Genomic DNA, 17,008 nt, shown 5'->3' on the forward strand with positions numbered 1-17,008 from the left:
ATCCATACTTTACTACTAATGGGATGGGATTTATCAGTAGACCAAATATTAAATACTATGTGTGAACATCATAAAAAAAGTTGGTCAACCCCGATTATTTGTCTAGTCTAGAGGAACCCAAAATGTGGCCTTCTGTAGGCTACCGTTTCGTTTTAGCAGTGTAACAATACTTTACTATAGGCTATAATGCAATTTTTGTCAATATTTTGAGACACTTTGGAAGTCAATTAAATGTTTTTTCAAGTGAACATGTCCGAACATTGCTTTTAGCTCTCACCATCATTGGCATCCACAGAACCATTCGAGCCATGGCAAGAATCATCGAGAAGCGCTTTTGAGAGAAAAACACTGGGGAATAACGTGCACTCTGAGCTCCATCTTTCTGGAAATGACCGGTTGCTGGAGAATATGACAGTGAATACGTCTCCGTTTTGTTCTTAAAACTGGCAATGTTCGAGTTGAATTCATTGTAGGCTCCCAAACTTTTATCCAAGCTATCCCGTGACAGAGAGGGGATCTCACACAGCGGCGCCGACCCGGCAATTTCAAAATAGCTCGGGTAAAATGTTCTCAGGGCTTCCGTGGAGCACATGAGCTGGCAGAAGAGAGGAACCGAACAAATAACCAGCCCACAGAAACACAGTGAGTAAACAGAGAACAGAAGCAGCACGTACAGGCTGTCGTTCTCCGGGAGACAACCGAGAGAAGCGGGGGCGAAGCGACCCCAGCCGCACACAGGCAGGACGCTGACCGTGAGACTCACCGTCCAAACCGCCACCACCGCCACAAACACCCAGAGAGGTCGGTTATGGGTTTGATACACTCCAAAGCGCTTTGTCACGTAGAAAGTGTAAGCAACTAAGAGACAGGCTTTCATATTGCTTGACAATCCTTGGAAAACATACAGGATTCCGGACAGGGTGCACATAGCGCCCGGCCGGTTTGCGTCTCCGCTCCTCCATTGCAAGATCATGAAGAGCGTGAGCGGCACGACGCTGATCAGGTCGTCTATGGATAAAGAAGCTACTATCAGACATAGGGAAGACTTAGTCCTCATCCTGAGCAGCGACATAAGCGAGTACAAACCTCCCAGGCAAGTGACGGTGGCGATGGCGAAGGATAAACCAAAGAGAAGGTGCCAGTTGCCCTCGACCGCGTCCTCATATTGGCTGGTTTTGTTCGAAAAAGGTGAGGCACGTGTCGCCGACATTTTCCTTCAGTCTAACTTTCCTGACTTCACTCGTCTCATTCCCTCTAAGAGGATCCGGTGATCAGACCGAGCGCGTGAAAGTTTCCTCCAGCGACAGTGCGCCACGAAGTGCATATAATCTCCCATCCGTTGGTCTTTATGCACTTGTGCTCAACAAATGTAATGCATAATGGAACCATTTTTTCGTTTAAACTTGCACGATTGTGACGTGGTTTGCTCTCAGAGCATGTGTGGATAGATGTGTCGCGCGCGTAGGTTAATTGTGGCTCGTGCAGCACATCTCTTCAGTCAGTATGCGCTCTCAGAAGGGAGATATTAGTACAGGGGTGGAGCCACCTTCCTTCATCTGTCACTGCTGGACGAGGAACGTGCGCTTTGTCTAAAATCTAACATTGTATAGCTATACTACGTTTGTTAGAATAGCTCAATTAGAATTGCAGCGCTACAAATACATCATAGGCTACGTATAGGTCATTTGTATTACAGAATACTTATGTAGGCTTGTATCGTTTGAACACATAATGTTTTCTATGAAACAATCCTGTTCAATTTACGGGGAAATATGGCAGCTGAGGTTGCCAGAAACTGGACGCCATGGTGGTGTAATTCATAATAATATATTTAATAACTGATGCCCAAAATTTACTTTTTACTTTATACTTTTTAAATATACTAATAACCACTATAATAATACATATGATAACATTTCATCAAATTAGTCCTTTCTATAAACAGTAGCTATATCCATGTTTAGCCAGCGCACAGTGTTGCTATACAAATATAGAACATCATCACAGTAACACACACAACCATAAGCAATGCTATAAACATTAACAGCATGGCATGTAATACATACAAAAGCATAATATGCATAAATGATAACAAAAATAATAAGAAAATGTGATGTGTCATGCAGGGACTTCTGGGGATGTCATTTATTGATTATTTTTCATAAATGGCTCTAAGGCTGCTCTAAGGCTCATGTTATGGCAATATCTGAATCATGGCTGTCCCCTACTATATCTGATTCCTTTCTCTCGATTGAAGATTATTCATTGTATCGCAGAGACAGGACTGATAGAATTGGTGGCGGTGTTGCTCTTTATGTAAATAATAGATATGCACATTCTGTAGTAAAACTATCAACAATTTCTGAGTCACTTCAATTAGTTGTTCACTGTACAAATCAACTCTTACTATTGCCCTCAAAGTTACTATTATTGTCACATACAAGCCTCCAAATGTTTGTCCAACTGCATATTTACTGCAGCTTTCTGACTTAATAAAATCTGTAAAAACTAAGGAGCTTGTTATTCTAGGTGACATTAATTTGAATTGGATCGATAATTCATCTAAACTTTTGAAAGCAACTGCCATAAAACATGGTCTTCATCAACTAATCAAAGATCCCACCAGATTTGGCAAAACACGAAATTCTATTTTGGACCTCATCTTTACTAATCAACCTTCTATAGTATATCTGGAGTAATAAATACAGCAGTTTCTGATCATTCACTAATATATGCCATTAGGAAATGTCTTAAACAGCCAAAATCTCATAAAAATAGTTACATTAAAAAAGTACCAAATTCAAAATTGTCTCAGTTTAATGCTGAATTTGCTGATACTGATTGGAGTAATGAGATGTCTTTGCAAGATCCTGATCATGTTCTATCAAATTTTCATAAAAGAGTGGAGACAATACGTCAAAAATGTACTACTACTTGTAAAATATATATCAGGCAAAATACAATACCTTGGGTAACTCCGGACATTATGCAGCTTTTAAAAAAGAAGGCCACCTATTTGAAAGCATACAGATCATTAAAAACACCTGAGGCTAAGCATATTTTCACACAGTTCAGAAATAAGTGCAATTTTGAATTATTCAAAGCAAAACAGCTATATTTTGAAAATCAAATTAATCGAACGGTTTCCAACCCAAGAACATTATGGAAAACAATTAAATCTATAACTGGTGAAAATAAATTAAAAAATAATAACAGTTTACAACTATCCATAAATGGTACTCTTCTCAATGATCATGATAAAATTGCTAATTCTTTCAACGAGTATTTTGTTGTATCTGTTCAGAGGTTATCTTCTGGATTCATGTTCCTCAGTTTCTCCCATCAGTACCGGCAGCATCTCAGCAATTCTCCTTTTCTGAAATTGCACAAAGTGATATAACTAACATTTTGGGTTCTTTGAATGCTTCTCATGCTTGTGATGCAAATAATTCAAATATGATTTTTCTTAAAACTCACACTTATTCCGCTCTTCCATCATTTAGTTAATCTGTGTATTAGGCAATCAGTTTTTCCTGCCATGTGGAAAACAGCCCAGATCACCCCGATTCTTAAGTCTGAGGATCCAACTGTTTCTAAGTTACTTGAAAAAACATTATATAATCAATGAATTAATCACCTTGAATACAATAACCTGCTCAGTGATTGTCAGTATGGTTTTCGACCACTGCTGTCGACTATGTCGGCTTTGCTACTTTTTACTGAGCAGATACGGGCGTCTTTAAATAAAGGTCAGGTTACTGGAGTTATATACATAGACTTTCGAAAAGCCTTCGATACAGTCAATCATCAAATTTTGTTAAATAAACTTTTTTCTTTTCATTTGTCCTCCTCTACAATAGATATGTTTAAATCATATTTAAGTGACAGATCTCAGACTGTAAGAATCGGCTCAGTAACATCACAGTCACGAGTGTGTTCTATGGGAGTTCCACAGGGCAGCATCTTAGGTCCTTTGCTTTTCCTTATGTACATTAATGATCTTCCTACTGTGTTTGATGTTTCTAGTACTTTATTATATGCTGATGACACTGTCATTTTTTTGTCTGGCTCAGATATTGATACAATTAATTACAAACTTAACTTAGACCTACAGCATCTACATGATTGGCTCCAGGATAACCATTTAACACTGAATACTAAGAAAACAGAATGTATGTATTTCTATTCATCTAGGAAACAACTGTCTATATCAAATTTCATCACCTTTTCTAATCAAAAACTTTCAATTGTATCCACGTATAAGTATTTGGGAGTCTCTCTTGACTCACATCTTACTTATCGTGACCATGTCCAAATTTTAATCAGAAAGTTAAACCAAAAGTTATTTGTTTATAGTAAAATTAGACCATATCTACTGCATTCTGTTTCTAAAACATATCTTCATGCCATTATATTGTCCACTCTGTCGTATTGTTTACCTGTTTGGTCACTCACAACAAATTAGATACTTGAACCTGTTGCGAGACTCTACAATAGAGCCTATAAGATCCACAACAGGCTTTCAGGCTGGACTCACCACTGTGTTGCACTATCTTTGAGTAATGCCTTGACATTTCAGAACTATAGAATAAGCCATGGTTTGAACATTTTTTATCAGATTTTAAATGGTCATACTACTGCGGGATTGACTGCGCTGGCTCCAAAACTCAGTTCAAGGCTCGTACGCACTACGAGATCTGTTGCAAATGGACTTCTCCCTATACCGGCTTTTAGGAACTGCTATGGACAGAGATCTTTCTTTAATTTGCTCACTAGAGCCTGGAATGAGACTCCACAGCACATCAGATCTATAACATCAATAAGACTATTTAAACAAACTTTTGCTCGCCATCTGATGGACAGGTATATCTGTGACCACTGAGATGGCTTTATGGCCTCCTGCTGATGCATGTTTACTATCGTGGTTTGTGTGCTTGTTGTGTGTTTGTTATTGTATGGTCTTGGAGTTCTGTTGTGTTTGAGGTATTCATGTTCTGCAGAACAGGAACCTGCTGAAAATCAGTTTTATACTGAGTCAGGCCCGATTGCTCTTAATCTTTTCCTGTTTAAATAAATAAAGAAAGAAAGAAAGAAAGAAAAAAAGAAAATTATAAGGGAATTCTATGTAAGTTTTTTAAAAATAAATAAATATTACTTTTACTTTTTTTTTCAATATGTTGTGAAAGTACAAGCCAACCAGTTGATTGTGTTTTCACCACAAATATAATGTAATTCATACAAAATCTGTCTTTTGCTGTATTGTTCACATGAAGATAGCTATTCAGTTTATTTAGCTATGTGATTAAGGGTTCAGTAGATGTACATACTTCATTACTATAACACTATACAGTATATGCAGCTACATTAACAGCATTATCTTAAATACAGTTATAGCCAATCTAATTAAAAAAAAATCTGAGTATTTATTGGATCGTACAATCAGTGTGATTTAATGTCTGTGATGCAGAATTCAAGACAAACAAATCATATACAATGTTAGTAAATTAATCAGGCTACTACCATCAGACATCCCTCATACAGTAACATGCACATGCCATGTTCTAAGAAAAACACGCACATTCGTGTAAAAATGTTTTTGTATATAACCAGACTTTCTGTCTGCCAGTCAAACTCAACTCAACTCTACTTTGATCAGCCTTCAATATACAAGCACAGACCTCCACTTGCACTTGTCCTTGTTGCAAATAAATGCCAATAATAACCGAGCGCACAACTGATGCTGGCGCGCGCGGTAAATGACTTCTGCGAGAGGATAACAGATCTACACGCGAGGAAACGGGAACTCGCGAGCTCATTCAAAAACTGCATGATCATTCCCCACGCGCTCGCGCTGCTCTCGCCTGCTGCTTTTGCTCGCTCGAACAGGGGTGCTTCTCAATTCTTATTTGTGCATCCTCGTTTCCTTTCCTCGCTTCCTTTCCTTGCGTCTCAGCTCCACCCCCTGCAGGATGCGAGGGAAGGCTGCAAGGAAAGAAAATGAGGATGGAGGAATCGAATTTAAAGTTTTTTATACTTTGGAATACTTGACCACTCGAGCGTCACTTCACTGCGTCATCAGCAACGCTCAAAGGATCTGCCCTTAAGTTGTTGAAGTTTGGTTATTTAAGAAATTAGTAATAAATAATAATAAAGCAAGATACCCTGTTGAAATATGTGAGATGTGTGGTTTATATAAACTGCAAAGGTCAAGTATAAATTAAAATGATTGTGACCGACGTCAAGGGGGAGGAGAATGTATACGTGCGTCACGTTTAGTCGATAAAACACTTCCGCAAAGCATGCAACTGTGCATCCTCGCTCATAGCTCCTCTGGAAGCCTCCTCACTCCTCGATCCTCGCCTCCTCGCGGTGCAATTAGAGAATTGAGATGTCCTTCAAGATGGCTGAGCTCGATCGGTTTCCGGGTCATAGGATGGAGGACGGAGGATCGAGGAGAGATATTGAGAAGCACCCCAGTTTTATTTTTGGCAGTCGAGGGGGCGGGACTTACTGTTTTAATAACCTCAAATGTCATTGGTTACTTCCCCTTTTCCGGAAGTCAGTTGTGATTGGACGCCTGTCCAATGACCTGTAATTCACTTGACTTGAGACATGAGACATCACTTAATTTGTTTTATTTATTGTGGTTTGTTAATGTGTAATGTGATTTAATGCATTGTTAATATAGAATAGATTCTTCCCAGATACTTTATTAACAGGAAGTCTTAGTGATTGCATTGTGTTGTTAAGAGATATTTACAGACTGGCAATTAGCAATGCAAATGTACCCACATTTTTACGTAATATAAGTGGTTCATTATGTTTTCTATTAAATGTAAAAGATACAGTACACAGCATGAATTATAGCTTACAAATGCCTTTTCAGAATTTGCTACAGAATACAGAGGAACAAAATGAAACCCAGCAAATTATTAAACCCATCTTAAACCCAGCAAATTAGATATTAAAATATTATATAGTGATCTTAATCCTCTAACTTTTTGTAAGCTAATAACCTAATAAGAGAAATACATACAAAGTGAGATAACATGAGAGAAAGTGAGAAAACCCCAAATTCAAAATTAGAATATTGTGAAAAGGTTTTCATAAGCTGTAAGCCATAATCATCAAAATTATAACAAATAAAGGCTTGAAATATCTCACTTTGCATGTAATGAGTCTATATAATATATTAGTTTCACCTTTTAAAGGTCCCGTTCTTCGTGTTTTTTTGAAGCTTTGATTGTGTTTACAGTGTGCAATATAATGTGTGTTCATGTTTCGCGTGTAAAAAAACACAGTATTTTTCACACAATTTACTTATCTGTATACCGCTGTTTTCACTGTCCAAAAAACGGCCTGATGACTTCCTTGTTCTATGAAGTCCCTCCTTCAGAAATACGTAACGAGTTCTGATTGTGCTAGCTGTTCCTGTGTTGTGATTCGACAGCAGCTTATCGCATGTTGCCCGGAAAGGTCACGCCTCTTACCATAAATTGGAGATGCATGCGCAGCTGAAGTGCTTCTTCTCCGTGGGAGCGCAACAAGACCACGCCCCCTTTCCTGTGTATTCCTGTGGGCGAAGATTAGTCAAAAAACTGTTCTAGTTACGTCATTAAAAAAGGAAGTAGAGGGATGTAGTCCAAACCGGCCGTTCGCTGTATGCTTTGAAAGGGGACTTCTGTTAAATAAAATATCTCGCTAGGCATTGAACTTTGAGCTTTATAATTTTACAGGTATTATTTATGCTCTAACAGCAACATTACACACTAACTAAAGTTTGAAAAATGGAATCGTGAAGAACGGGACCTTTAAGTTGAATTACTGAAATAAATGAACTTTTGCACGATATTCGCATTTTTAGAGTTTCACCTTCACCTACATTACCACTATACTCCCATTCACCACTATTTACGTTTACCCAACCAAAATTATATTGGTTCTGAAAACCTCAGAAATGTAAAAAGTGTCCATTAAATAGTTGCAAATATAACAAGGGCTTTGGATGAAAGATACATTACTTGTTTATATCAATAAGCAAGAGTTGTTTTGTAAGCTTTTTATTATCACCCTGTGTATTACTATTATGTCAATTTTGAGTGGTTCATTATATGTTCTATTAAATGTTAATAGAAAATATACCTCTATAACCTCTCAAGTTAAGATACACACAGCATGAATGATTACACCCCTCTGAAACCCAACAAATTCAGACATTTTTCTTTATATCTAGGACACATTTTCTTTTCTTTTTTCTTTTTTCAAATGTTATGTTCAGATGGGGTGTAATCATTTATACTGTGTACTTGCCTCATACTTTCTCTTATTAGGTTATTAGCTTACAAAAAGTTAGATGATTAAGATCACTATATAATATTTTAATATCTAATTTGCTGGTTTTAAGCTGGGTTTAATAATTTGCTGGGTTTAATTTTGTTCCTCTGTATTCAATAGCAAATTCTGAAAAGGCATTTGTAAGCTATAATTCATGCTGTGTACTTGAGAAGCCAGAACCCCTTTTACATTTAATAGAAAACATAATGAACCACTTATATTACGTAAAAATGTATAAAAATGTGGGTACATTTGCAATGCTAATAAACGACTCGGTTACTAACGTAACCTCGGTTCCCTGAGAGGAGGGAACGAGTATTGCGTAAGTAGCTTACGCTATGGGAAAACTCCTTTTCTCGAGAAATACTGAAGTCTTTATGTAAAACGCATTGCAGCTGCACAGCAGACAGCAATGAGCGAGGCAGCTCGGTCATTGGCTGTGCTGCAGCAACTTGCTCGAACCAATGACGGGGCGACTCTGAATGTGCGATCAATGAGCGCGCTTCGCGCCCGCCAAGATGGGCGTGGCCAAGGGCTATATATTGGGCGCCCCGTCCTGAGAGTTCTTAGGTTCAATCGACTAAAGCGAACTGACCAATCACAAGCACAGCAGCTTACGCAATACTCGTTCCCTCCTCTCAGGGAACCGAGGTTACGTTAGTAACCGAGTCGTTCCCTTTCGAGAGGTCTCTCCTATTGCGTAAGTAGCTTACGCTATGGGGACACCATGTAAAACGCCGTGCGTGCTGACTTTATATAGCCAGAGGCAGATGCCTGAGCCGTAAAAGCAAAGTAATTACCCAACGAGCCGGCCAACGGCGTGCTTTATAATGGGACAATGTAGAGCGGCCCGCGACGGGGCGCCCAGTGGTAAAAACACAAGCACATATGTACTGATATGCAGAAAAAACCCTCTAAGTCAGTCAGAGACAGACTTTATAAGGGAGGAGATAATGCTCAGCATACACACACTCCAGTTTATACTACAATCAGGCTGATAGTATGTTGGAATGCAATGAGGGGACCTGTAGGTTATAAAACCTGATAAATGTTGACGGTGAGGCCCAGCCTTCCGCCGCACAGATATCTTCAATAGGTATCCCACTCGACCACGCCCACGAGGAGGCCATACCCCTCGTGGAGTGAGCTCTGACGCCTAAGGGGCATTGAAGGCCCTTGGCTTCATAAGCCAGCGCTATAGCATCAACTATCCAGCGCGATATTCTCTGCTTTGAAACAGCGAGACCTTTAGTGTGGCCGCCAAAGCATACAAATAATTGTTCCGTCTGTCTGAACAGGGCAAAACGTTCCAAATATACTCTGAGCGCCCTGACTGGGCAGAGTAAATTAGCGTCGCTTTCGTCTGCTGGAGACGATAGCGCAGCCAGAGATATAACCTGTGCTCTGAAGGGTGTGGAGAGCACTTTAGGAATATACCCGTGTTTTGGCCTAAGGACAACTCTGGTGTCGTTAGGTCCAAATTCCAGGCAGGCAGCGCTTGACGACAGTGCGTGCAGGTCGCCCACTCTCTTGACTGAGGCGAGTGCCAGCAAGAGCGCAGTTTTGAGCGAGAGCTGTTTAAGGTGCACGGTTCGGAGAGGTTCGAACGGGGCACTCTTGAGTGCGTCCAGGACCGTGGCCAGGTCCCAGATCGGCACTGAGGGGGGGCGTGGAGGATTCATCCTCCTGGCGCCTCTCAGGAAACGAACAACTAGGTTGTTTTTCCCTAGTGTGCGTTCTTCCACAGGATCGTGTGATGCCGCTATGGCAACCACATACACTTTGAGCGTGGAGGGGGTGCGGCCTGGCTCCAAAAGCTCTTGTAAAAAGGCGAGTACACTCGGTACCTCGCACGACTCAGGATTCAGGTTCTTGGCCTTACACCAGTCACTGAACACCTTCCATTTCTGGGCATATAAGCGCCTTGTAGAGGGCGCTCGCGGCTCAGTGATGGTTCTCAACACTCCACTTGGGAGGTTCCCGGGAACCCGTTGAGGGGCCATGCATGGAGGGCCCACAGATCGGGGCGGGGATGAAGAATCATCCCGTTGGCTTGCCTGAGGAGGTCTAGCCTCAGCGGAATCGACCATGGGGCTGATTGCATCATCTGCATCAGTTCTGGAAACCACGTCTGGTTCTTCCAGAGTGGGGCTACCAGGAGAACTGCACATTTCTCCTCCTTGACCCAACTGATGACCTGAGGTAGCATGGCGATCGGGGGGAAGGCATACAAGGGGCGGCTCGGCCAGACCTGGGCGAGCGCGTCTGTGCTCTTCGAAAAGAAAAGAGGGCAGTGCGCATTTTCCTTGGAGGCGAAGAGGTCGACCTCTGCTCTGCCAACGGTTTGCCATAACCACTGAACCGTCAGGGGGTGGAGAGACCATTCTCCTGGGAGAACTTTGTCTCTGGACAGCATGTCCGCTCCCTGGTTCAGAACGCCTGGCACATGCGCTGCTCTCAGTCAGGGCTTTTATGCAGCCATGATTCGCTCTGATTAAAAAGTGGCCCGAGCGCCACGCGTGAGTGGGGACACGGCTCTTGAGCCAGCGTTGGAGAGGACGCATGTGCAACAATCCTAGCTTGAGTACAGCTGATGCCGAGGCCATGAGACCGAGCATCCTTTGAAATCGCTTGACGGGGCGCGCGCGCCCGCTCTGAACGATGTTGCAAGGTGCCGAATAGCGAGCGCGCGCTCTGATGAGAGGCGCGCCGTCATCTGCACTGAGTCTAGCACTATTCCCAGAAAAGAAATATTCTGGCTGGGGGATAGCATGCTCTTTGCAAAATTGATTCTTAGACCCAGGCATTCTAGATGGCTAATAATCCAACATCTGTGTGTTATTAACTGACTCTCTGATTGTGCTAGGATTAGCCAATTGTCGAGATAATTCAGTATTCGCACTCCCCGCTGTCTCAGGGGGGAAAGTGCTGCATCCATACATTTCGTGAATGTACGGGGGGCCGATGATAGGCCGAATGGTAGTACTGTGTACTGGTATGACTGTCCTTCGAAAGCGAATCTCAGAAATGGCCTGTGATGAGGCGCTATTGGAATGTGAAAGTAAGCGTCTTTCAAATCCACTGATAGAAACCAATCCCCAGGGCGAACTTGCGTGAAGATATGTTTGGTTGTTAACGTTCTGAACGAGCGAATCATTAGAGCTTTGTTCAGATGTCTGAGATCTAGGATGGGGCGGAGGCCACCATCCTTCTTCGGGACGAGAAAATAGCGGCTGTAAAAACCCGCCTCGCTCATAGAGGGAGGAACAGTTTCTATAGCGCCCTTTTCTATCAGTTTGAGCACCTCGGTGCGTAGAACATGCGAAACATCTTTTCTCACTTTCGTCTCGACCACCGCTGAAAAGCAGGGTGGTCTACGAGCGAATTGAAGCGAGTAACCGTGTTTTATTATGTTCAAAACCCATTTCGGTATGTCGGGGATATTTTCCCAAGCTTTCGCTTGCACCGATATGGGCTGTATACTGGCTGGGGGCGTGTCGCAGTGACGTATGGGCCCCGACGGCGAATCGCCTTGCGTTGACACTGAGCTTACAGCTCTCAGAGGCGCGGGCGCGCGCTGAGCAGCTTTGTTGAGTGCCGAGTGCAGGGGTGCGTGTGAGATTACAGGCACGCGCGCTACATCTGTACTGCTCGCAGCATGAGCTGGAGAAATGTTTGAAACCGTATGGACAGTGCTTATGGGTGGGGGTGCATAGACTGTAGTAGGCACGCGCGCCACTTTCATAAAGCTTCCCGCTCGTGGCGTTTTTTTTTTGGCCATGTATATAGTGTTTGTGTGTAGGGGTGCGTGCATGACAGCAGGCACGCGCGCTACCTTTATAGTATTTCCCGCTTTTACTGGGGAAGTGTTTATAACTGTGGGAACAATGCTTATGTGTAGTGGTGCATACATGACAGTAGGCACACGATCTACATGTATGGGGCGTCCAGCTTGAGCTGGGGAAGTATTTGGCACTGTTTGGCAGTGGTGGACGAAGTACACATACCATGTACTTGAGTAAAAGTAAAGATACTCAAGGTAAAATATTACTCAAGTAAAAGTAGAAGTGCTGCCTTTAAACATTCACTTGAGTAAAAGTACAAAAGTATTTGCCTTCAAATGTACTTAAGTATCCAAGTACTTTGTTTTTTGTATGGCTATAATGTCCTATTATAATTTGTCACAAGACTCTTGCTTAACTCAGTCTAAGTGAAGACTAATGTCACTCTTGGCACACCAATCTATTAATGAAATGACATTAATTAGTCTGATATATATATAGTGTATATATATATATATATATATATAAATATATAATATATATATATATATATATATATATATATACAGTATATATATATATATATATATATATATATATATATATGTGTATATATATTTGAATTGAATTCATTTTTTGTGTGTTTAATTTTGGAGGGAAGGGGACTGTTCCCATAAGGTATAAAACATTTACAGCATTTACTGTATATATTTTTCTCCAGCGCCTATGGTCATAATTATTAACATCTTAATGTTATGATACATTCACATAAACCTGCACAACGCCATTAAATATATATATATATATATATATATACACACACATATATTTACGCGCGCGCACACACACACACACACACACACACAGGGGCGCCGCTAAGGGGGGGGGGGAGTTAGGACGATTCTAAGGGCCCACACACTTTTGGGGCCCCCAGAGATCGATTTTATTAATGGAATGGGTGCGGTAGGGGGCCCAACCTCATTTTCTTTCATAGGGCCCAAAATTTCTAGCCGCGCCCCTGCACACACACACACACTGTATGTATATAGTGTATATTCTATATTCTATGTTATGGGAGCAGCCAATTTCCCTCCAAAATGAAACACAAAAACGTATTAATGCAGTGTTTCTGCTAGGCTACTCCCCAGAAAAAAAGCTATTATATGCAAGTCATTTTAGTGGCAACGTAAGCAATATCCTTAAAATCATTGTCAACGCGATTTGTTTGGAACTATTGAGAGCTACACGAATAACGTGACCGCGCGGTGGCGAGATCACTGTCACAACCATCTATGTTCGCAACTCTCATATTTAACGGCTCTGGTTCGCGCTTAGTAGATACCGCCAACTTAGGCAAGTTCAAAACAAAGCACGCGCGCTGTACTGTGATTGGTGGCTCGTTTGACCAGTTACGTTTTTATCCACTCATAAATAAAAAGGAACGACTGATTTTGAAAATGTAGTAGAGTAAAAAGTAAGATATTTGACTTTGAAATGTAGTGGAGTTAAAGTAAAAGTCTCCCAAAATTTAAATACTTGAGTAAAGTACATATACGCAAAAAAGCTACTTAAGTACAGTAACGAATTACATTTACTTCGTTACTGTCCACCACTGCTGTTTGGACAGTACTGATATGTGGGAATGCGCACTTTAGTGTGGACACGTGACCCCTTAGTGACACAGGAAGAAAATGACTCTTTATGTGATTTCTGTGTGTCGCCGTTAAAACGGCGTTTGTCTGCAGGTGAGCGAGCTCTGCGGCTGACCCATTGGCTGCTGTACAGGCATTTCCAGCCGCCTGTAAGGGGACTGGGTAATGCTTTAAACGTTTTGGAGTGAGTGGTCCGGCTTTTGCGAGACACGCACTCTCTCTTTCTCTCCCTATGGCTAGGAAGACTTACGAGGCTCCGGGTTCAGCACAATCTTGGGCCGAGGTCCCCGTCGCTCAGGCAGTTGCTTTCTGTTGGCGGAGCGCGAGCGGGGTCGAGTGTCAGTTTCAGGTCTGTGCTGAGAGACGGGGGGTGCCGTCCTGACTCGTTGCTGCTGAGGCGGCTTTTGGCGGCTCTGCGACGAGCTGGAGCGCTTAGGCAGGAAGTGACACAGCCTCCTCGAGGGGCGGAGTTCCCTCGTAGCCTCTTTCTTTCGCGCCGTCCACAGAGGAGAGCGACGAAGAGAAAGAAGGCTTCAGGCGAGCAGAGTGCGGGGCTTTCCACGACTTTGTCGTGAACTTCCGGGAAGAAAGGGGAGGGGCCTTTGCTGAGGGGCCTGCCGGCGCCCCTGCAAGAACCACTCGTCTAGTCGGCTGCGGCCGGGCTCTTCCGGAGAAGACCAATCGAGCCCAAAGTCTTCCACGGCCTTGGACAGGATACGGATGATCTCCGAGTTCATGCTGGTGCCCATGCTCGTGCCTGCTAACGTTGATGGATGCAGCGTCGATAGAAAGGCTGTCATCCTTCTCGTCGTCGTCCCCTGACGCGCCAAACGAGACGAGACCCATTGCTCTGTAGGAGGGGTGCTGGTCCGCCTGCGTGAACTGGACTGGCGGCGGGGAGTCCTCGGGTGGTGGTGAAGCACTGGCCCGGCGTGACGTCACTACAATCCGCGTGCTCTGGCGGCCTCTGTGAGCGGCGCTTCTTCTTGCGCGGCTCAAACAGAGGGGACAGCAGCACGGTGGTGGCGGGCTCATTCACGGCGAAAGCGGCGAAGCGAGCGCGCAGCTCGGTGAGGCTCAGGGAGTCACACTCGGGGCATCCGCCTCGAGTAAGAGCAGCTTCTGCGTGGTCCGGACCCAGGCAGTGAGCGCAAATGATGTGACGGTCCCCGTCCAGAAGAAGGCCTCGACACGAGGCGCAGGAAGGCATTTGAAACAACGCCTTAATTTGCTCTTTTAGTTGAATAGTGTCGCGGGGGCGAACACTTGCTTGTAAAAGGATATGTGATGATGCGCGCCGGATGGCTTAGCAGAAGGCGTTCGAAGGCGGCTGAAGGTGCCGGCGTCCTCTTAGCAGTCCTGCTGTAGGCTTGTCGACGGCAACGAAAAGACTCCAGAAATCCAGAGGATCCAGCGAAGAGAAGGTCTTTGCTGAAGGAGATTAAATCTAAGAACTCTCAGGACGGGGCGCCCAATATATAGCCCTTGGCCACGGCCATCTTGGCGGGCTCTGACGCGCGCGGGCGCGAAGCGCGCTCATTGGTCGCGCGTTCAGAGTCGCCCCGTCATTGGTTCGAGCAAGTTGCCGCAGCACAGCCAATGACCGAGCTGCCTCGCTCATTGCTGTCTGCTGTGCAGCTGCAATGCGTTTTACATAAAGACTTCAGTATTTCTCGAGAAAAGGAGTTTTCCCATAGCGTAAGGTACTTATGCAATAGGAGAGACCTCTCGAAAGGGAACCATGGATATGCGTCATTACAGTCTGTAAATATCTCTTAACAACACAATGCAATCACTAGTAAGACTTCCGGTTAATAAAGTATCTGGGAAGAATCTATTCTATATTAACAATGCATTAAATCACATTACACATTAATTAATAAACCACAATAAATAAAACAAATTAAGTGATGTCAAATGTCTCAAGTCAAGTGAATTACGGGTCATTGGACAGGCGTCAAATCACAACTGACTTCCGGAAAAGGGGAAGTAACCAATGACATTTGAGGTTATTAAAACAGTAAGTCCCGCCCCTCGACTGCCAAAAATAAAACTGTTCGAGCGAGCAAAAGCAGCAGGCGAGAGCAGATCGAAACGGGGAACTCGCGAGCTCATTCAAAAACCGCGCGCCCGCATGACATCTCCTCTGCACGCAATACAAGCCATCGCGCGCGTGCGCATGATCATTCCCCACGCGCTCGCGCTCGATCTGCTCTCGCCTGCTGCTTTTGCTCGCTCGAACAGTTTTATTTTTGGCAGTCGAGGGGCGGGACTTACTGTTTTAATAACCTCAAATGTCATTGGTTACTTCCCCTTTTCCGGAAGTCAGTTGTGATTGGACGCCTGTCCAATGACCTGTAATTCACTTGACTTGAGACATGAGACATCACTTAATTTGTTTTATTTATTGTGGTTTGTTTGTTAATGTGTAATGTGATTTAATGCATTGTAGCAGCGAGCGCCTGGGGAATGATCATGCACGCGCGCGATGGCTTGTATTGCGTGCAGAGGAGATGTCATGCGGGCGCGCGTTTTTGAATGAGCTTGCGAGTTCCCGTTTCCTCGCGTGTAGATCTGTTATCCTCTCGCGGAAGTCATTTACCGCGCGCGCCAACATCAGTTGTGCGCTCGGTTATTATTGGCATTGATTTGTCGCCATAATAATGTGACAAAGTGACATAACGTGAAGGCCAAGTATGGTAACACATACCCGGAAGTTAGTGAATACACATTAGGAGCAGTGTGTGTGTATTCAATACTTACTACTCCTAATGTGTGTGCACTAACTTCCAACTGTGGGCACATACACCCAGAGTAGTGGGCAGCAATTTGCTGGGCGCCCAGGGAGCGATTGGGGGTTAGGTGCCTTGCTCAAGGGCACCTCAGTCATTTCCTCCAGGTTACCAGTAGGAATGCCCCGATACCAGTATCAGTATCAGGCTTGATACTGTGCTCGTGTACTTGTACTCATTATAATGCTCTGATACCAACAACTGATGGCCGCAGCGTGTGTACAGTACAGTGTTTGTGACAGAGAAACACCGACAACAGAGCAAACAGAGAGCAGAATGGATATATCAGAGAAGGATGTCTATTAAGTAAATGTATTGAATTAACAGAATGTTAAACAAATTTAATATTTACGCCTATATAGCTGCTATGCGTTAAACTGAGCTGATAAGCGAAACGCGGAGTGGATTGAGCGTGCAGGGGCACAGATGTGAGAGCTTGTCGAGAGCA

At 43.4% G+C, this 17,008-nt stretch overlaps 1 protein-coding gene across 1 annotated transcript in view; it reads right to left on the reverse strand.

The window, feature by feature from the left end:
* LOC130073387 (probable G-protein coupled receptor 149) overlaps window positions 1-1,314 on the reverse strand; it is a 41,303-nt gene extending 39,989 nt beyond the window's left edge. Inside the window, exon 1 of the mRNA XM_056238752.1 lies at window positions 278-1,314. Within this exon, the coding sequence (XP_056094727.1) occupies window positions 278-1,210 (933 nt within the window). The 5' untranslated portion in view covers window positions 1,211-1,314. The remainder of the gene's footprint in view (window positions 1-277) is intronic.
* Window positions 1,315-17,008: the final 15,694 nt, after the last annotated feature.

This window comes from Rhinichthys klamathensis, unplaced genomic scaffold (assembly GCF_029890125.1).
Source record: "Rhinichthys klamathensis goyatoka isolate OS25496 unplaced genomic scaffold, OSU_Roscu_1.1 h1tg000538l_1, whole genome shotgun sequence".
In the NCBI taxonomy this organism is placed as follows: Eukaryota; Metazoa; Chordata; class Actinopteri; order Cypriniformes; family Leuciscidae; genus Rhinichthys; species Rhinichthys klamathensis.